Raw genomic sequence first — 21,007 nt, forward strand, 5'->3', positions numbered from 1 at the left:
TGCTGTCAGTGACTGAACCCTGCCACCAATGGTTTCAAAGTTCAAAAAACAGAGGCTCCAAGAGTTTTCCACCTAAGAGCACCAGACCTTGTCTTTGCCTCCTCTCCCACCTCCTATACCACCCTCTGCCCTTCCCCAGATACTTCAGCCAGTGACTTGGATGGAGAAGCTGATATTTATAACTTCATAATTGGAAAAAAAGGGTCTTCTTGTCAATTTCAAGAATTAGCACCTCAAAGACAGAATGATCTGTCTGTGTATACACTCCCATAAGACTTTTCCTCCTCAACCAGTTTCCATCCCTCAAATGGCAGCTTTGGTAACTTCTTAACAGGCTTAGTCCTTTGTTGGGAATAGCATTAAGCTCAGGCAGGGAACACCTTGGCTTCTAAGTTTCAGGTATTCACAGCTTTCTTTTTCTATTTTTTTTAACATCCTTATTGGAGTATAATTGCTTTACAATGATCTGTTAATTGCTGCTTTATAACAAAGTGAGTCAGCTATACATATACATATATCCCCCTATCTCCTCCCTCTTGCGTCTCCCTCCCACTCTCCCTATCCCACCCCTCTAGGTGGTCACAAAGCACCGAGCTGACCTCCTTGTGCTCTGCGGCTGCTTCCCACTAGCTATCTATTTTACATTTGGTAGTGTATATATGTCAATGCTACTCTCTCACTTCGTCTCAGCTCACCCTTCCCCTTCCCCGTATCCTCAAGTGCATTCTCTATGTCTGTGTCTTTATTCCTGTCCTGCCCCTAGGTTCTTCAGAACCTTTTTTTTTTTTTTAGATTCCATATATATGTGTTAGCATACGGTATTTGTTTTTCTCTTTCTGGCTTACTTGACTCTGTATGACAGACTCTAAGTCCATCCACCTCACTACAAATAACTCAATTTCATTTCTTTTTATGGCTGAATAATATTCCATTGTATATATGTGCCACATCTTCTTTATCCATTCATCTGTTGACGGACACTTAGGTTGCTTCCATGTCCTGGCTATTGTAAATAGAGCTGCAATGAACATTGTGGTACATGACTCTTTTTGAATTATGGTTTTCTCAGGGTATATGCCCAGTAGTGGGATTGCTGGGTCGTATGGTAGTCCCATTTTTAGTTTTTCAAGGAACCTCCATACTGTTCTCCATAGTAGCTGTATCAGTTTACATTCCCACCAACAGTGCAAGAGGGTTCCCTTTTCTCCACACCCTCTCCAGCATTTATTGTTTGTAGATTTTTTGACGATGGCCATTCTGACTGGTGTGAGGTGATATGTCATTGTAGTTTTGATTTGCATTTCTCTAATGATTAGCATTCACAGCTTTTATGAATGTAAAATTTTTATTCATTTCTTTTGGTACAAACTAGTGTTTATTAAAAAATAATATTTAGGAATTTATACTCACTGGACATGTTATAGTTAACATCCAAAGACAACAAATATTTCTTGACAATTTATTATATGCTTAGTACTAAAAAGCTCCTAAATCAGTGTTGGCATTACAAGATTAGAGAGTTGTTTTTGGCTCATGATTATTATAGAAAAACACTGAGGAAAACTTCAGTCATTACAATTGGTAAAGGTATAATTTTACATTTCATGAAGGATAGTAGTCATATTTGGCAATAGCCTCTTTATAAATTAAAGTATACTCACTTCGAGGTTGTATTTTGATGCTGTTTCTTTTCACGTCTCACAAATAACCAACAAGGCACAAACTGCTTCCAATTGACAGTCCAAACAAAGGAGGAATCATGGCTAACCATCTGGTTGCTAATATTTGTTAAAGGCAAATTACAAACTTCAGAGTATGGTTCAACATCACCAAAAGGAGTAAAGTTGCTCCCTCTGACCACCTTAGTCCATGAAAAAAGTGTACTTTGACTTCTAAAATGGATTTTAAAAATTCAGTAGAAAGATTTAACAACTATCAACATTTCCAGCACTGATTTTTCTAATACCCAGAAACATCCACTTAGCAGTTGTAAGACTAACTTGAAAAACTGAATATACAAATGTAAATTATTGCCATTAGCTAGTAGGAATCATCACTTGATTCTTAATCCTGTTTATATTTAATTATAAACATAAGACTGATTTTTTTGTGTGTGTGTGGTATGCGGGCCTCTCACTGTTGTGGCCTCTCCTGTTGCGGAGCACAGGCTCCCGACAAGCATTCACAGCTTTTAAACAGTCTCTCGCAGTCCTCATTTAGGTTGCCAATGACATTTTTTGAAAGGATGAAATATTCTGGACACAGAACCAAATCATTATTAGTTGCTCTTTCCTTTGTTTCACCATTTCCCCCATCAGGTTCCAAATTTTAACAAAAATTATCCTAACCCATCTCCCTTCTTTCCCACCCCATCCCTCCCACCCCAAATAATACACCAGTAATAGCCAAAAACTACATATATGCTACGCTGTAAAAATGCAGAGTTAACACTATTGGGAAGAAGGTTGTGGGTTGTGGAGATGCTCTTTTGAAGAGCTACAGTATCTTTTGCTCTCCCACATCCCATTCTGCAAGTTTTGTCCTTCATAGAAGGCCCTTAGCTTTTCTCAGCAAAGTTCAGAATGGGTTGCCTTGAAACACTGACCCTTCTTCCCCTCCACTGGGATGGGTGTGCAAACCAGCATGGAGTGACTTTAAAGCACTTGGGCTGCTGTAGGGCACAGAAACTACACTGGCTCTTCAAAGGACATCTTCTCAAGCCACCTCTATGGTGTCAAGACAAGTTGAACTCCTTTCCCCACTTGAAACCCACAGTCAGATGTGACAGGGGCTGGTACTCAAGAGAGTTAATTCTTGTCATCTTTTTTGTCATCATCCTCCGAGGGGTAGGAATGCCACATCAGCCTTCCCTCATAGAAGGATATGACAACCTGTGGGCACTTGACATTGGCTTCCTTGGCAGGGACCAGGTCAACCTCCTCAGAGTTTTTCCATTTCATCAGAAACATGAGTTCTCCACTGGAGTCTGTAGCTCCAATAATCCACTGCGGTTCCAAACCCTGGGCAAAGCCTCATGCCTTTTCTGACTCTTCTTTTCTTCTTTGGTTCGCTCTCCTCCCCCTTATCTTCCGAATCAGAATCAGCTTTGCGCTTGCCTCCCTCTGATTTATCTGTCTCGTGTGCTGTTTTCTGTGATGCAGGAACTCGGCAATGAGGTCGGGGCGATCCAGGTTTTCTTCTGGCTCCCATGTGTCGTCCTCATCTGAGAACCCCTTCCACTTTAGGAGGTACTCCACTTTGCCCTTTCCCTCTCGATGGTCGAGAACTTTTCCCACCACATATTCTTCTTCCTCTTCTTCTAGCACCTCCTCCACTTTCTTCTTGTTTTGTTTTTTCCCCATAGTGCCCGCCAGCTTTCTGGTATAAAGGGTGACGCTGCTCAGAGCAGCGCCCACGAGCCCAAGGGAAATCTGTTCTGCGCTCCAGGCGCGTCTTGTCGGGCCGGTCGTGGGAGTGGCGACCAGTAAAGCAACAAGACGGTTGACTGTGGTTGAGCCCCTCACTGAAGCGCGTACTGCAGGCCCCGGCCAACGGCCCTCCTTTCTTTTTTTTTTTTTTTTTTGATTAATGTCTGTCTACCCCCACGAGACTGTATACCCCATGAGGGTAGGGGTCCCATCTTTTTTTAGCTCACCAATTTTATCCTTAGTGCCTGGCACATAGTAGGAGCTCAGTAAATATTTTTTTGAAAGAATGTGTATGATATGTGCCTATTTGTACTTTAGTAGCTATAATTTGTCTGCGAAGTGTTAAAGGCAGAGTTGTAGTTATCTGTTGTAGTGTGACAGATGTCTCATATTCTCTGAGAACATGAGAATTGTCCGAATGATGTACGTGACGTACTTGTGTTGATGTGTATTCTGGCTGTGTTTTATGCACGTAATCTGGGAGTCTGTGGTGGCACTTCAGAAAATATTTATTAAACATCCATTATATGTTAGATCCTGGGTTAGGGCCAGAGTAAAACCAACTTCTCCGGCCTGCCCTGCTGAGTTTGGTATCGATCTCCAGGAGGTTAGATTGTAAGCAGTGTAGGAAATAGCGAAGCCAAATTTCTTTACAGCGGCGGGGGCGCTACTTGGATTAGGGGTGGAACCCCGCTTAAGAAGCTCCGCCCCCGGGCGTCACGATTTTTTCCTTCCGGGATGTTTTTTCCCCCTTCTACCACGTTTTCCTCCGGACTCTTTTGAGTGAAGAGCACTTCCGGAGTCTCCCGGCAACTTGGCGTGGTCCTCTGACTAAAACCTGTCACTTGACTCGCGTGCGCGAAGCCGCGCGCTTCTGTTTCTCGGCCTTATGGCCGGGCTGACCCTGTTTGTGGGCCGCCTCCCGCCCTCGGCCCGCAGCGAGCAGCTGGAGGAGCTGTTCAGCCAGGTGGGGCCGGTGAAGCAGTGCTTCGTGGTGACTGAGAAAGGTAGGGGGCGGGGCGGTCGAGGACAAAGTTGGGGTTCCTGGGAGCCGGATGGGGGCGAGGACACCCAAATTTAAGCGACCCGTATAATCTTTTACCTGCCCCATAGTGAAAGGACTTAGAAGTTGAATTTCTTTTCTAAACGGATTCTGCTTTAGATGAATCCATACGGGCCGTTTCTGAAAGTCAAATCAGTCCCTTAAGTTTATGTAGCGCTTTCCGTTTATTATGCGCGCTCACGTATAAGATCTTATTTGGTAGTAAATAACTGACTTTTAATAAAACACCAGTAAGGCTTATTGAGAATCAACTGATTACCACGTGCGGTGCTTGAGTTCCACGTGTTATCTCATTTAATTTCCCCATCGGTCTTGTTGGGTGGAGACTTAACTCCATTTTACAGACGAGGAATCTAGGGCTTAGGGAAATTTAGTAATTTCAGCTTAAGTTCATACAGCTAGTAAGTAGTGGATTCAGAATTTGATCACCAGACCGGGAGCTCTTAACCAGTATGTTATTCATTCACCCAGTTATTTATTCCGTAAATATTAATTGAATGTGTATTTTGTGCCAGGCAACTATTGTAGGTCCTGGGGATACAGCAGTGCACAGAACCAAACCAAAAACCTTGCTCTTGTGTTCCAGATGGGGAAGACAGCCAATAAGCACATAAGCAAAATATGTAGTGATAATGGTGATAAATGTTGAGGAGAAAAATAAGGCAGAGAAAAAGGATAGGGAGTCTCTGTAGATGTGTGTGTGTGTGATGGTGGGGAAGCTGTAGAGGGGTGAGAGGTAGCCAGGGGAAGCCTTTCTGATGTGAGAGAGTGAACATGTGTTTCTCAGTGGGAGGAGCAGCCTAGGCAGAGGAAGCTAAAGGATACTGAAGAGGAGTGTGTGTAGTATATTGGAGGAATAGTGACGAAACCAGGGTGACTGGAATGCAGTGAGTGAAGGGAAGAGAATTAGCAGATGCGATCTGGTGCTACCAGATCATGTAGGACCTTATAGGCGGTTGCAAGGACTTTGGCTTTTACTCTGAGATATGAAGCCACTGGTTTTGAGCAGGGAGCAGTAGATATGATATGGCTTGCATTTTGGAAGATTCTCTCAGGCTGCCGTGTTGAGAATAGGCTGCTAAGAATAGGACAGAAGCGGGGAGACCAGTTATTAGGCTCTTGTGGTAATCCAGGTGAGAGAGAGGTCATGGTGTTGGACCAGCTGTTGTAGCTGTGAAGGTGGTAAAAAGTGATTGCAATATGGATATTTTTGAGAGTAGAGCTGAAAGAATTTGCTGATGGATCAGATGTGGGGTATGAGAAAAAAAAGAGTGTCAAGGAGTCAAGTCTGACTCCAAGGGTTTTGGCTTGAGCCGCAGGAGATATTTACTGGCTTGTGGAATACTGCCATATGCTTTGCATTCTGTCTGATGATTATGGCATCACTATGAAGGAGGGTTAGCATGTATTAGACTGAGGAAGAATTGTAAGGGTTTTAATTGTAGAAGCATTTCTTACTCTTACCTAGACTGTGTCAAGGGGCACCTGATGTTGCCCAGAACATAAATTTAGCTTCCTTCTAAGTCATCAGTGTGTCTCTGTAGGTGGCTACCTCCTTGTCTTTCAGGAGAGCAACAGGAGGGAAGTAACATCCTGTGTACCTCTCTTTCCCCCCGTGGTGTCCAAGTATGTGATGAGTAGGCAGGCTAATAGTGTGCTAATAATCACTCTGTCCTTATCTTCTATTTTGTTAGTAACAGAAATTAGAAGTAGGATTGTCTACATGGCTCTGATTGCTATACAAACCATAGCAGCTGCCTGGTTCTTTGTCATTTTAAGTATAGATATGGGCGAATGAGAGAATGAGAATGAGTGCTGTATAGCAGTGTTTCTTAAACTGCAGATCATCGTCCATTAGTGGGTCTTGAGTGGGTCATGATTAGAGATTTTTTTTTAATGAAATAGGAGTATATCTATACATGGTAAAGGAGAAGTTTTCATAAAACTTTTTTTTTTCAGTTTTGTAAAAAACTGCATCCTGGATCCACTATAAGTTACGTTTGTTACTGTGGGTTATCAAAACAATTGAGAAACACTGCTCAACAGTGGTTGGTTGTGTTCCGGGGAGGAACAGGGCTTTGAATGGGAATTCTACTTTTGGGTCCTCAGAATATAGGCTACATGTAACCTTGCCTGTAGCTTGTGTATGTAGTCTACATCTTTAACAGAAGCTGCTATTCCCTTTTTAAGAAAAAACGTGCTTTTCTGTCCAGGCAGCCAGATGTACTGAATGCTGTACTTAGTGGGATAGGAGGGAGGGAGTGTGGGGTGAGGTCTTACCAGTAGTGGTGACCTGGACATGCCACTTAACCTCTTTAAGATGGGAATAATTTCACAGGATTGTCGTAAAGATTCAAGTAAATGTGTGAGAGTGCTTTGCGCAGACATAAACAACGCATGGTGTGTTTGTGAGCAACACGCTTCTGTTTTGTCACTGAACTCCTTCACCTTTCAGCTGCTTCGTTTTTGGTTGTACTGATCAGGAAGGGCCCTGATTTTTCTTGTTCTTGTTTTCTGAAAGGTGAGTGGGCAGGCTTTTGTGAGAAGGAGTTTCAAGAGAAAAAGAGATCACCAGATCATAGTATGCTTTCCTAGTGCCAAGTGTCAGCTTTAACCAGTTTACGTGGATCAGCGTCCTGTGTTAGAGGGCTTGTACCCAGAAGCAGATTGGGGTGTAGTTGTAAAAGGAGAGCGTGTGAGCTCTGTTTCTTCTTTGGGTAGTAAGCAGACTACTTGGTCTGTTCTTTTCTTTTTTGATGCAGTAAATTACTTAAAATTTTACTACACAAAAATATTAAACTGAAAAAAAAATACCAAAAAGGGCAAAGGTGGGTTACAGTTGATAATTGCAACTGTTTGTCTTAAATGATTCGTTTGGAAAAAAGCGATGATGATATTGGCTTTTCCCTTCTTGGTGTGTTCTGACAAAATGAGATAAGAGGTTTACAGCCGCTTTAGAAAGGTTTAATTTGTTATTGATTTCTAGGGCTTGGTAATAATTGTAATAGTGTCTGCAGGCTTCTGAAATAATGTTTATTGTTTGAGGTTCTTTTTTCAGGGCCCCTGGTGTTCATTGCTGATCTGTTCTGTGGAGCGGTGGCTGAATTATTTCTTTGTAATTTTTGAAGCTACCATACTTACCTTTCCTACCTTCTCTGGTGATGTTTTGTTCTGTTTGACGTTGAGTTCTTCTTCGGGGGTGTAATGCATATCATGGGTCCTCCATATTCTTGAAATTATCAGGAAAGAAGGAAGAGAGGGACCTAACAGCAAAGACACCACATTAGAAGAGGAAGCCTAACAATTTCTGAACAAAGAGGGGACAGGGGCCACTCATGCTAACCTTGTCTCTTTCTCTTTTGAGAATTTTGGCAGACTGGCTGGCCTGGCTGTATATTTGCTAGTTTAGGGCTGTGAGAATTTACTGGTTTAGGGATCTTGGCTTACTGTTAATCCCCCCTCCCCCCATCCCCATACTGTTCCAGGGAGTAAGGCATGTCGAGGCTTCGGCTATGTCACTTTTTCTATGCTGGAAGATGTTCAGAGGGCCCTCAAGGAGATTACCACCTTCGAAGGCTGCAAGATCACCGTGACTGTTGCCAAGAAAAAACTGAGAAATAAGTCCAAGGAAAAGGGGAAAACTGGTGAGTTTCTAGTGGCTGAAGGGAGTTTTCCCCCAGGATTGAGGGGGCAGTGGATTGGCTCTGGGAGTAGTGTCTAGGCCTAAAAGCTTCCTGAATTTCCTCTTGATGTCCAAAATCATCCAGTGTATTTTGTTACTAGTTTTAGTCTTTTGTTTACTAATGAGTCTGGAAAACCTGGTGTCCCTGGGCATTGCCATACTTAACCCTGTGTTAAATGCCATCTGTTGCTAGTAGCTTCTTTCCTGTGATGTTCTGGGCCTAGGAGATCACAGATTTACTTCATTGCCATTTATGTTTTAGAAAATTCAAAGTCCCCAAAGAAGGAGCTGCAGCCTAAAAAAGCCAAAGTGGCAGATAAGAAAGCCAGATTAATTATTCGGAACCTGAGCTTTAAGGTAAGAGACAGAGAAAACTAACAGTGAGTGTTCTGAAAGCTGTTGGAGCCAAGGCATGCTCGTTGGTCAGGATGGTATAATTGGGCTTAATTCCTTCTGGGAACGAACTTTAGCCTTGTTGAATTCAGAAAATGGGCCTGTATAAACAAAAACTTATAAAGGACAGAGACTGTGAAGATGCCTTGGGGAAACTACTGCTGAGAAAGGGAGAGAAGGAAAAGCTCTCTGATATCTGTCCTTTTTGCCTGTGTAGGTACAAAGCAAGATGTCATCTATTTTGAAATGTTTGGTGTCCTAGTCTCAAAATTTGAAAAGGAGTGCAAATATTCAAGCTCTTCCTAGTGAACTAATTGAATAGTTGATGTTTTGTGTTCATTTGCCGTGATAATATCTCTTTTTCTTTCTTCACTTTTGGCTTCAGTGTTCAGAAGATGACTTGAAGACAGTATTTGCTCAGTTTGGAGCTGTCCTGGAAGTAAACATCCCTAGGAAACCAGGTACTGGCAAACCTTTATTTTGTGTGGATTAGATTAAGGTTATTTTACATAATGGTCTTTTTCTGTATCACCTTTGAACTAAGCAGAAACACAAGGTTCGGGTCGTACTCTGTGAGCCCCAGATGATATGATATGTGTAAAGTATCAGGCACAGTGCTTGACAAATAACAGTGTTTAGTCCCCTTACGGTATTGCTAGTTAGATCAGAACTACTTTTAGAAGACAAGTTACAGTTTGAGAAAATGCATTGCTCTCCCCAAGCCTGTGTCAGGGTAACCTCAGCAGGATATAGGCTTGTGCTTTGGGCAAGGGGCTGACCAGTTGATAGGATTTGGGTCTTCTTGCCAGTCCAGGTTGCTGTAACATCCTTCTTAGTGTCTGTTGGTTCCCTACCTGCTACCTCTAACTTCTTTGTTGTGTTTGCACACAGATGGAAAGATGCGTGGTTTTGCTTTTGTTCAGTTCAAAAACCTCCTAGAAGCAGGAAAGGCTCTCAAAAGCATGAACATGAAAGAGATAAAAGGTGAGTTTTCTATGCCCATACCATTGACTCAGATATTTCTGGTGTTTAGGCAAATTAGCACAGTAACCCACTTTCTACATTTTCAAAAGGTGTTTGCCTTGTTGAGAGTCTCATTGCTAATATTGAAGCTTGTTTTGGTGAAATATTCCTAGTACCTGATCTTAGGGTTAAACTTGAAAGGACCCATGCTGTCCTTCTCTTTTCTTTTTTTGGTGCTGAGTGTCCTCTTAAATCCCTAATGAAAAACTGTCCCTGACTGATAGAGGCAGGTTGCTGTCTAGAGGATGTGGGATTAGCAGGTTCCTCCCTCTTGGTTATGATCACTATTCAGCATCTGTGGGCTTTTTTTTTTAATTATAAATTTATTTATTTATTATTTATTTATTTGGCTGCATTGGGTTTTCCTTGCGGCGAGCGGGGGCTACTCTTTGTTGTGGTGCGTGGGCTCTAGGTGCACAAGCTTCAGTAGTTGTGGCACACGGGCTCAGTAGTTGTGGCTCACGGGCTCTAGAGCACAGACTCAGTGCTTGTGGCGCACGGGCTTAGTTGTTCCGTGGCATGTGGGATATTCCCGGACCAGGGATCGAACCTGTGTCCCCTGCATTAGCAGGTGGATTCTTAACCACTGCGCCACCAGGGAAGTCCACCTGTGGGCTTTTAAACTGACCTTGATGTTACTCTAGGTATTGATTTACCAGGTACAGTGCCTAAAGGAGGGATTGGCTTGGAGACTTCCTAACTTCTGAGTGACGCGCAGTTATTCCAGAATGTCTATTTTCCCTCTTGTTAGTATAACTGGAAACTTGGTCTAACTGGAAACACTGTTCTGATTCTTACTCTATCTTGTTCTAGGTGTAGTGGCTGTGTAGAAAGGCAAAACTTCTGTTCATTGATAAAAAGGTTAAGGGTTAAAAGAATAGACACCTACCAGGAGTTTTATTTTAGGACCAACAGTCTCTGAATCCACAGTTTCTTCGTCTCCTTTGGTTCCATTACTGTCTTTGACGAATAGGAAGTCATTTATAGGAAATAGGAATGTTAAAGAGAAGGCCTTTCTGATGCTACTTTTCTGTCTGACAGGGCGGACAGTGGCTGTGGATTGGGCTGTGGCAAAGGATAAATATAAAAATACACAGTCTGCCTCTGTCGCAGGTAAGATGCAGTGGTGTTGGGTAGGAGGGGTTTTATGTCCTGTTTGTCAGTCTGTATTGTACCATCTGGTGATCTGGTCCCAAAACAGGATCTTTTGAATATAAGCCCACTCCTTGATGTGGATGTGAAGAGTGGGGCCCAAGTTCATTGTCCCTACTACTTGCTGTACTTTCCCAGCTTTCGTAATAGGGAGTGATGGAACATTAAAAATAGGGAAACTTAAAACTTGATTTTTATTTAGAAAACAATTGGCTTTTAAGCCACCAGGAGCTCAGAGAACAGAACTCACAGAGATTAAATTTCATGGCTGGGCTCCAGAGCATGCATTGTGCTGGCCATGGTGCACAATGATAGGCTGTTTGCAGAGGCTCAGTTGCTGAGCCAGATTAACCTTAAGGCTTCTGATGAATGGGACAGCCTCCGAGGGAATCTCAGTGATGAGGGGTTTTTGTTGTTTGTTGTTTTGCTTTTTTTTTTCCCCATACTTTTTCCTATTATGTACAGTAAGAAAAATATATGAGCTTCTGTAAAACCAAAGGAACCGGGAACTTGGGGTATTAGTTACTCTTGTTTAAATAACCTTGTTTTGGATACTAAATGAATTCCTAACTTTCTTTACCAACTATGTATGTAGGTGAGAAGAAGAGGCCTGAACCTAAATGTCAGGAATTAGGTCAAGAGAATGGCAGGGAAGAAGAGGATATGGAGGAGGAGGAGAATGATGGTGGTTATGATGATGAGGAAGATGATGAAGAAGAGGAGGAGGACGAGGAGAATAGAGAGTCGAAGCTGACCAAGCCTGTGCAAATTCAGAAGAGGTAAGTGGCTCAGTGTGTTCTGAGACAACAGAGGAAGATTCAGGGTTGTCCGTGAGAGGAAAATGATATCTTTCCCTGCCCCCGTCATTGCAGAATTGACATGTGCAGTGAAGTTGGAGAGGCAGGCCCCTCTCTCATCCCAGAACCTGAGTTCTGATCTGTGCCATTGCAGAGCAGTCAAGAGGGCAGCACCTGCAGAAAGCAGTGAAGAGGAGCATTCTGATGACAACAGCGACCTGGAGGAAAGAGACAGGATCGATGGTGGAGAGGACCTGGGTCAGAGTGATACCAACACTGAAGAGCAAGAGGAGGAAGGTTTGCCTTAAATTTAAAATAAGTCACCGAGAAATGTGCATCAGTTCAGCTCAGTCCTCTTTTTAAATAGGACCCTAAGGTGTCCTGTCAAATTTATGTTTAAATGCTGAAAATGAAACCTTTATATTCCTTTTTTTTTTCTTTAATAAATTTATTTATTTATTTATTTATTTTTGGCTGCGTTGGGTCTTCGTTGCTGCAGGTGGGTTTTCTCTAGTTGCCGTGAGCGGGGGCTACTCTTCGTTGCGGTGCGCAAGCTTCTCATTGCGGTGGCTTCTCTTGTTGTGGAGCACGGGCTCTAGGCGCACAGGCTTCAGTAGTTGTGGCACGTGGGCTCAGGAGTTGTGGGTCGCGGGCTCTAGAGCTCAGGCTCAGTAATTGTGGCGCACGGGCTTAGTTGCTTCGCGGCAGGTGGGATCTTGCCGGGTCAGGGCTCGAACCCGGGACCCCCGCATCGGCAGGCGAATTCGTAACCACTACTCCACCAGGGAAGCCCCTATATTCCTTTCTTTTAAAGGTTTTTTGTTTTTTTTTTTAATGAGTTTGGAATAGTGTTTGAGGATTAAGATTCTTAGGGAATTTAAAACCTAGCTTAATGCTGAGGCACTGCCTCTGTCTCTCTCAATTACCCAAATTGAATGAATAACTGGATAAACAGGATATTGCATCCTACCACCAAAATGGGTTCTATTTAATTAATTTAATTTATTTACTTCTGTACTAAAATTACATTTTATTAAATGTAACAAACTCAGGAAGGGAAACACTTGTATTTTTCCATCCATGCTGTTGTCTGTAAACAACAGATAATATGGAGTAGATTTGAAAGCCCAAAGATGGTGTTTTTTTCCCCTCATTGATTAGAGGTATTATTTTAAGCGTGTCTGCAGTGTTAGCAAACCCTAGAACATCAGCTTAGTATATTCTACTCAGAATCAGAGGTACTTGAATCACTGGCACCTTCCAGGATGAAGACGGACAATAACAATAAAATAATCCATTATGATAGTAACAAACTACTGAACTCAGAATTTCTTATCTGGAAAAGCTCAGTTCTTTTAAGCAGTCTTTTCTGCCTTTTATCATGGGCTTAGGAGTCAAATCATGTGGGTTCAAGTCCTGGCTTTTTCATTTTTGATTGTCTGGTTCTGGTGAAGTCCTTGCCTCTAGTTTCCATATTACTTCATCTGTGATTGGATGTTAGAGGTCCCCATCTCCTGACATTGCGGAGAGTACCTTCCCAACAGTATTAGTTGCCTTTGTTGCTACTAATCTTATTTTTATGTGCCCCCCCTCCCCCCACCCCCTCCACCAACAATCTTCTAAAAAATGTGTGAATCTCATTAAGTTAGATGTAACTTGGCTGCTGATAAAATCTTCTGCCTTTAGTGGTCACTGGGAGGGAGGCGGAGGCAGTCTGAGCATTCCACTACTCCATTCAGTTGAGCAAATCAAGTCTCCTTTCCTCATCATTCACTTAAAAAGAAACATTTATTGAACACCTACTAATGTTAAACTTTGGGCTGAACAGAAAAAAGAAATCCTTGTTCTCTAGGAGCTTTTGATCTGGCTCCACTACTTTCAGTCACAAAGGATTGGCAAGAAAACAAGCAAAGACCAACAAAAACACTTCTGCACTTTCATCAGAGTTTTTTAAAAATGTAGATGAACCAATTTGGACCTGATGAATGAACACTTCTGTGCACACCCTTCCCATGTTGTATGTAAATGCCCATGTGTTTGCTCTTTGGAAAGGTTGGAATAGATGCTTTGTGTGACAGTGATATTTAAACCTGTCATGAGAGAAAAATGTACTTCTTTTTTTTTTTTTTTTTTACTATTACTACACCTTCGTTTATTCAGACAACAAATATTCAGAGTGCCTGCAGTGCTAGACACTGGGTGAACAGGAGTTAAAAGAAAATAAAACGCCACATTTCCTAGAGATCACAATAATAGCTTGTTTGGCAGAGGGTTTCAAATCCTGTCTCTGCTCCTTTCTTAAGGTATGACTTTGGGGCAAGTTACTTAACCTCTTTATACCTCAGTTTCTTCATCTATAAAATGGAGATAATAACCACATAGGGTTGTTGTGAAGATTAAATTATTTGTGTGACTAATGCCTTGTACTACTAGTATTATCATTGTTACTGTTCTGTGGCAGTGGTGGAGTATAAACAACAATTTTGAACTGAAATGGGGATAAAGGACCTCCTGGGGCATTTTGTAAAACTAACCAAACCATATTGCTACTTTTATCAAGAAGGTTGGGTTTAAACTCAACTAGTTTATTGAGGGAGGCAGGTCATTACAGAATGAGGAACAGTCAGTAAGTGGTCCTTTAGTTTGTCTGGGTGGAGGTTTTTATTCACTTATCAGGTCTCCCTTCTCCCTTTTCTGTAAGTCTGGCATGTTGATTTGACCATATGAGAAATCTGAGGAAATAAGCCTTTTCTGTGAGGAGAGAATAGTAGACACCTTAGAAGCAAAGAAGCTTTTATTCTGAAGGAACTGAGAGACCTTGCATTCTACAACCAGATTCAGCTATCTCTTACCATTCTTTCACTTGAAAAAATTATAAGACTGATGGATAATAATGAGAGAAAATTAATTAAGAATACAGTACAAAAAATATAAATAGTGCAGAAGGGTATAATATAGAAATTTATGTAAGATCTTAATTTATGTAAGATCTTCAAAAGTTCCTCACCAGTCCTCCCAATAGTCCCCCAAAGTAATCTCTGTTATTTCTTTTGTATCCTTCCAGAAATTTTCCGTGTATATATAAGCATATATGTCTATTCTTTTTTTTTTTTTTTGTGGTACGCGGGCCTCTCGCTGTTGTGGCCTCTCCTGTTGTGGAGCACAGGCTCTGGACGCGCAGGCTCAGCGGCCATAGCTCACAGGCCCAGCTGCTCCGCAGCATGTGGGATCTTCCCGGACCGGGGCACGAACCCGTGTCGCCGGCATCGGCAGGCGGACTCTCAACCACTGCGCCACCAGGGAAGCCCCTATGTCTATTCTTAAAATCAATGAGTCTCCCTTAAACCCAAATCTGCAGCCACTTAGGGCCCCTCCCCAGAGACAACCAGTGTTTCTTGTGTATCTAAGGATAGTTAATGCTTTTATAAGCAAAAACATGAATGTATATGCACTTACGTAGAATATAATGTATATTTGTGTATGCGAATGTAGATACTTATTTTTTTCTCCTCAAATGTTTACATTTTGTATTTCCAGAAAGCTTACACTGTCACAACAGTATATGGGAATCTCTCTTTTTCCCCACACCCTTACCACAATGGATTTCATCTGTCTTTTTTGTTGTTTGCCAATCTGTTGGTGATAAATAGTATCTCATTTCTTGTGCTGTGTTTTTCTTTAATTATGAGTGCATTTGAGCATCTTCATATATTTTAGTTGCATATCCTTTGTTCATTTTTAATTGGAGTTCTTAATTTATGTAAGATCTTTATATATTTAAAAGCCTTTGTTGTAAGGCTTGTACTAGTCTTTTTCAGTTTGTTGTTTTTCTTTTTACTTTGGATATACAAGTCTCGAAAAAGAAGAAGAAGAGGAAATTACCCTCTGATGTGAATGAAGGGAAAACTGTCTTTATCAGGTATGACTTTCTATCTTGAGAACTGCTGTTTGTGTTGCCTTCATAGGTTTCTTTTCTTCCCTTCTTCCTCCCTCCCTTCTTTCCTTTCTTTGTTCGTCTTCTTTTTGCACTAATTCTGTTAGCTAGGCCAAAAAGTTAGATGTATCGAAGACCATTAGCACATCTGCCTAGGAACATAGCACACAATGAGAAATGTGTAGAATCAGAACTATACACAGAAGATAAATAGCAGGGGTCTTTATATCTTGTCCTCATTTAGATTTCATTCTTTGTAATTGGGGTGGGATCATTTGGAACAAATCAGTTTTTCAACTATTAGAACCATCTTGCTTCTGGCCTTTGTTTTAGGGTGAGTGCTGGGGAGGGGTGATACCACTTATCCCAAACGAATTCTCTCTTCATGCTTAACTTATCTTCTACAGTCATGTCCAGAGTATAGTGAGGCATCCCATCTGTTTCCTGGAAAACTGAGGGAGGGAGATAGGTGTTGTATCATGTTGCCATTGCTGCTTTAGTCCTACTGACTGCAGTAGGTTGGTGTTTTCAGGAGGTTGGGATATCTTCGGCATACCTCAAGCATGCCTTCTCATCCTTTCTTAAGTACCATTGTGCTAGGGCCATTTGGGTCTTATTTTAAAGATGTCTATTTTATTCTCTTGTATAGTCTTTTAAGATTGTTTTCATTATACAAGTAATTTATGTTTATTGTGGGAAATATAGGAAATTAATAAGCAAAAAGTTAACCTTAATCACTGCTTGGGGAGCACCCACACACATGTTCATAACATCATAAATATTTACAAAGATGATTTTAGCCTATACATGCTGTGCTGTAGCCCATTTTCTTTCTTTCTTTCTTTTTTTTAATTTTTGAATTTAATTTTTTTATATAGCAGGTTCTTATTAGTTATCCATTTTATACATATTAGTGTATATATGTCCCATTTTCTTTCTTTATAGCATGTCTTTCCATGTTTTTTTTAATGTGTTATTTGTAATTTCCATATAATTTTGTATTTGTAGAGGATTCTGTGTAACAGGAAAGAAGGAATGTCACACTTAGAAGCCTGTGACCTCAATACCAAGGATACCATTCCTTATACATCTTTTAATTAAAAAAGAACTTAGGAAAGTAAAGGATGGAAGAGAGAAAACTATGTCCACGATGAGGCAAATTAGAAGAAATAATGTAGCTAGGATATGTCTTATTCCAGAACATCTCTTTTATCTTGGTTATTCCATAAGATAGAGCTGTTTATGGGGTTGTTAACTAGCATAAGAGAAGTAAAATTGTAGATATTTATTTGGGACTGTTTTTCTTACCCCTGAAAGGCTGTGCATAGCTGGGAAAAGAGGAATCTTTACACTGTGTTGAAATTCAGTAGAACAAAATCTCCTTCCAACATTTTCTAATCCCATCGAGAGAAATAGTAGGTTTTTTTTTTTTGCACTTAGCTAGTAAACTTTACCATGTTTGGTTTTGAGTTATTATTTTGAAGGATTTTCTGACTTCTGTAAAATTTTAACTGAAACCTGGATTTCATAGGAATACAGAGGAGACATTGAGAGACATTTGACTTTTCATTAGCTGTCTGTGAGTCTTTTGGTTGTAGTAAGGGAAACTAAGTTTGGCCAGTTTAAGTGAAAAGGCTGGTATGTTGGATGAACATTAGGGTGGCTCACGGAATAAAAGTTGTCAAAGAGCAGACCTCAAGAAGGGGATGAAAATCTGGGTGGTTCTGGGACCCTGGCTGCAGAAGGCTATGTGGTCTTTTCTCTGAAGACGCCCATCCTTTTTTCTATCCTTCGTTAAGGTATAACATGTATTCTGTAAAGTGTGTTTAATGTAAGTGTACAATCAGTGACATTTTTCATGTATATAACCATCTATATACATATACCTTTATACATGGATATATGTATATCCGTGTAACCATCACTCTGATCAAGATACAGAACATTTTCAGCTCCCCATAAGCTTCCCTCAAGTGGGACACTGCTGTTTTGAAGTGAATCTGTATCCAAAACTTCTGGTCTTTATATATGTCTGTTCAAGTTTTATATTCCTGGGAAGGAGAATTTGATTAACAGGAAGGTCAGTCGGTTACAGCCTATAGGCAGAGTCATACACTGGAGGCCTGGCTAGTGGGAGCCACCCCCTGGTGCTGTCCCTGGGAAGGGTGGTTATGAGCAAGAGAACCACTCCAGTTGATGTCTAACTCACTCACCTTGTACTGGAACGTAGGATCTCACTTTTGTAATTGACCTTTCTTGTGACCTGATTGTCCTCCATAGAAACCTGTCCTTCGACTCAGAGGAAGAAGACCTTGGAGAGCTCCTCCAGCAGTTTGGAGATCTTAAATATGTCCGCATTGTCTTGCATCCAGACACAGAGCATTCTAAAGGTATTTGCTGTCAGCTGGTCAGGCCCAAAAGGGTTGAGACCACTGCCATGGGCACTGACTAGGTTACATGAGAGCATAGTGTGTGCCACCCTGAGGGGTCCACGATTATCCAGGTTTCTGTGATCCATAGAAGCACCAAGGACATTCTGAGGTTGTCTCCATGTTGTCAAGCTCAGCATCTGTAATGGTGCTGCCGGCCATAATTTTGTCTCAGCTTTTTAAGCTCTTGCTTATTTACTTTAGGGTAATGAATTTCATTTGTTGTTCTTTGAATTTCAGATGTGATAGCATCTCATGGGTATTAATCATTCCACATTGCTTGAAATTGCTGGGATATTTTTCAGTTGCTTTTGTTAGAGATGGAAGCTGACAGAAACTTCGTTGCAGTGGCAACAGTCAGAAGGAAAACTATGTAGCAGGAGTGCTGCCTTAGTTTTTCTTTTTTCCCCCCCTAAAGCTATTTCTTTTGAGCTTAAAGGTTGACCGCTCCTCATTCTAATATACTGTTGTTAGGTAAGCACCTTTTCAACCCGTTCATAATCTTTGATTTTATCAACTGCAGTCGTTCTACTAAAGCAGTGAATTCTTAATTCATTCTGGTTCTTGATTCCTTTGAGATCTAGCAAAAACTCTGAACCCTGTCCTCAGAAAAATGCCATTTCTGAGTGTTTTGGGGCTCTCTGGAGACTATCTATGGATTAATTGCCTCCATTCTGAACCTTCTTATTTTCCAGTTTGATGAAACTTGATCATTTTTGGTTTTTACTGAGATATGAAAGATGTAAATGAGGTAGTATAATGGAAAGAAAACTGAACTGCTTCCTGGAGATGAGGGATCTAATCCCAGCTAAACCATAGACCGGCTGGGTGATTTTTGGCAATCATTTAACCACTGTGGGCTTCAGTTTCTTATCTGTCAAACGAGTAGGTTCAACTAATCAGTTAATGTGCGTTCAGCTCTGATATTCAATTGTGCTTCTTGGACCTTCTCCATTTCTAGTATATTTTTCTGAAAATGGGCAACTAGAATTGCATAAAATGTTACAAGTACTGTAGGATATTGCTTGACTTTGATGATCTCTTTTGTCTCTTTCTGGGTGCAGTAGTGTATTGGGTTGACATTTTCAGAACGGAGTCTGTAGTTGACTTGCTTAGTCTCTTTCTTGGTCTGTTAATGTTAGCTGAGAGTTAATGGTCTTAATAGGCATAGTTTCCATTATTTTTTTTTCATAATGCATTGTCTTTCCTCAGCTCATATTAAAATTTTCTGGCACTTTTTCTGCCTCCTCACACAACCTCCTCCTATACCTCATCCCTGTCAGCATGCTATTTCACTGCCTGGAAGGGCTAAGTATTGTCTGAAGACTTTTAGGAAGGTGGTAGGATTTAACCCAGTAGTTACCCTGGAAATTCCAATGGTAAAATTCTTACCCATTCAGAGAGAAGAACTCATCCTATTTTCTTCATATTGGACAAACAGGCTAATCTGCCTGTTAGAAACATTTTTCCCCCCCATATTTCTTTCTATATTACTTGTTTCTTCCTATTGAGTATCTACTAATGCTGAACATTATGGTAGGTGTTACAAATGTAGAAATAGCCAAGAAACATGGCCCCTCTTCCAGAGACCTTCAGGTCTTTTGGGGAAGATGCCACCTGACCAGTGCTGTAATAGAGATGAGAGTGGAGGACCGGCGGGGGTTGGTGGGGGGCACTTGGCTCTGCCTGGAGGAAGCAGGGAAGACCTCACTAGATGGCGACCCTTGGGTTGGCCTGCCACAGGTGTCCTTTCAGTTAGTCTGCTGCCATTCATTCTTAGAGGGGCAAAAGATCAGTGCTCCAGTAGCTCCAGGAAATATGGCATTATTTTCATATATGAGGGAATAATTAAAGTTTAAAGGAATACTAACAAAATATTATGGAATTTAATTTTTTTGTGTGTGTGTTTACTGTAAGGTGAACTTTTTTTTCTTACATAAGCTGCTTTTTATCAAGAGCAGAAAATTAGGATGGGTTGATTGGCCCTGCCTCTAACCAGTGAAAGGTGTGGAAATTCTACAGCATGAGTCGAGTTGAATTCATGAAAACAAAACAAAACAAAAAAGAGTTGAGCTCACGGCTTTCTGGTTCACAACTGTATTCATGGGGTAGAGGCCAGGGACTTTTACTCTAAGAGCTAGATCTGTCCTTATATAATGCCTCCCAGTGACTGTGATGACAGTGAGATCTGTAATTTAATTTCAGGGTTAAGTGGTTGCTGCCTCATTTTTTTAGTCCTCTGATAGGCACACAGAGAGTGATACTGAATTAAATGTTAGGCTGGAATTTCTCTAGATTTCTTGTGGATATTTCTTATTAAGGAGTGGAATGGTGAGACTAAAGTTTCTAAGAAGCCTTAGAAAAGGTGAAGGAAATAATAATAAAAGTTCATTGTGAGCAAGTGTGCTATCTTACCTGTCTTTGAACCCCCAGTGCCTGACACAGTGCTTCTTAGTTAAGTCTCATAGTACTAAACAAGAGGATGCTCCTACCCCTCCACTTTGTGTCAGGCTGCCACCATTTGTGTTGCTGTCTTTGGATTCCTGGTGGGCCATGGGTGTCTGGGATCTACTTAGTTTTTTCTCTCTGTGCAGGTTGTGCATTTGCCCAGTTCATGACTCAAGAAGCGGCTCAGAAATGCCTTGAAGCTGCTTCTCCAGAGACCGAGGTAAGGAAGACATTTCCTTTACTCTGTAACTTAGGCAGTAGTGGCTCCCAGGGGCAACATCTGTTGTTGGCACAAAGCCTTATTATTATTATCGTCAGTGGTATAATAATAATAAAGTGAACACTTGTTGAGCACGTAGTGTGTGTTAGGCACGGAGCTTTACATGCATCACTTTACTTAATCCTCACATCAGCCCTGTAGGTGTGTATAAGGTAAGTACAATCATTCTTACTTTACAGGTGAGGAAACAGGTATAATAATCTATTTACGGTTCACTCTCTGTATGTCAGTCTCTATCCTAGGCTGATGACATGAAACACTGGGACAAGAAGGGATTAAGGCCATCTGTGAAGTGGAGTAAATGTTTGAGAGAGAAAGTGTGGGTGATTGAGAATTTTTCTGTGATTTCTATAACCAAGTATAAATTGTTTTGAGATA

At 41.2% G+C, this 21,007-nt stretch overlaps 1 protein-coding gene and 1 pseudogene across 1 annotated transcript in view; one reads left to right on the forward strand and one right to left on the reverse strand.

Moving 5' to 3' along the window:
* Positions 1-2,505: 2,505 nt before the first annotated feature.
* Positions 2,506-3,552, reverse strand: LOC101276155 (chromobox protein homolog 1-like; annotated as a pseudogene).
* A 676-nt stretch (positions 3,553-4,228) lies between these two features.
* The window catches only part of RBM28 (RNA binding motif protein 28), a 31,995-nt gene continuing 15,216 nt past the window's right edge, over positions 4,229-21,007 (forward strand). The window contains exons 1-11 of the mRNA XM_033420363.2: positions 4,229-4,435; positions 7,977-8,135; positions 8,436-8,530; positions 8,952-9,027; positions 9,458-9,550; positions 10,631-10,702; positions 11,337-11,520; positions 11,693-11,835; positions 15,391-15,457; positions 17,753-17,862; positions 20,496-20,569. Coding sequence (XP_033276254.1) covers positions 4,318-4,435; positions 7,977-8,135; positions 8,436-8,530; positions 8,952-9,027; positions 9,458-9,550; positions 10,631-10,702; positions 11,337-11,520; positions 11,693-11,835; positions 15,391-15,457; positions 17,753-17,862; positions 20,496-20,569 — 1,191 coding nt within the window. The 5' untranslated portion in view covers positions 4,229-4,317. The remainder of the gene's footprint in view (positions 4,436-7,976; positions 8,136-8,435; positions 8,531-8,951; positions 9,028-9,457; positions 9,551-10,630; positions 10,703-11,336; positions 11,521-11,692; positions 11,836-15,390; positions 15,458-17,752; positions 17,863-20,495; positions 20,570-21,007) is intronic.

Source organism: Orcinus orca, chromosome 9 (genome assembly GCF_937001465.1).
Source record: "Orcinus orca chromosome 9, mOrcOrc1.1, whole genome shotgun sequence".
Taxonomy (NCBI): domain Eukaryota; kingdom Metazoa; phylum Chordata; class Mammalia; order Artiodactyla; family Delphinidae; genus Orcinus; species Orcinus orca.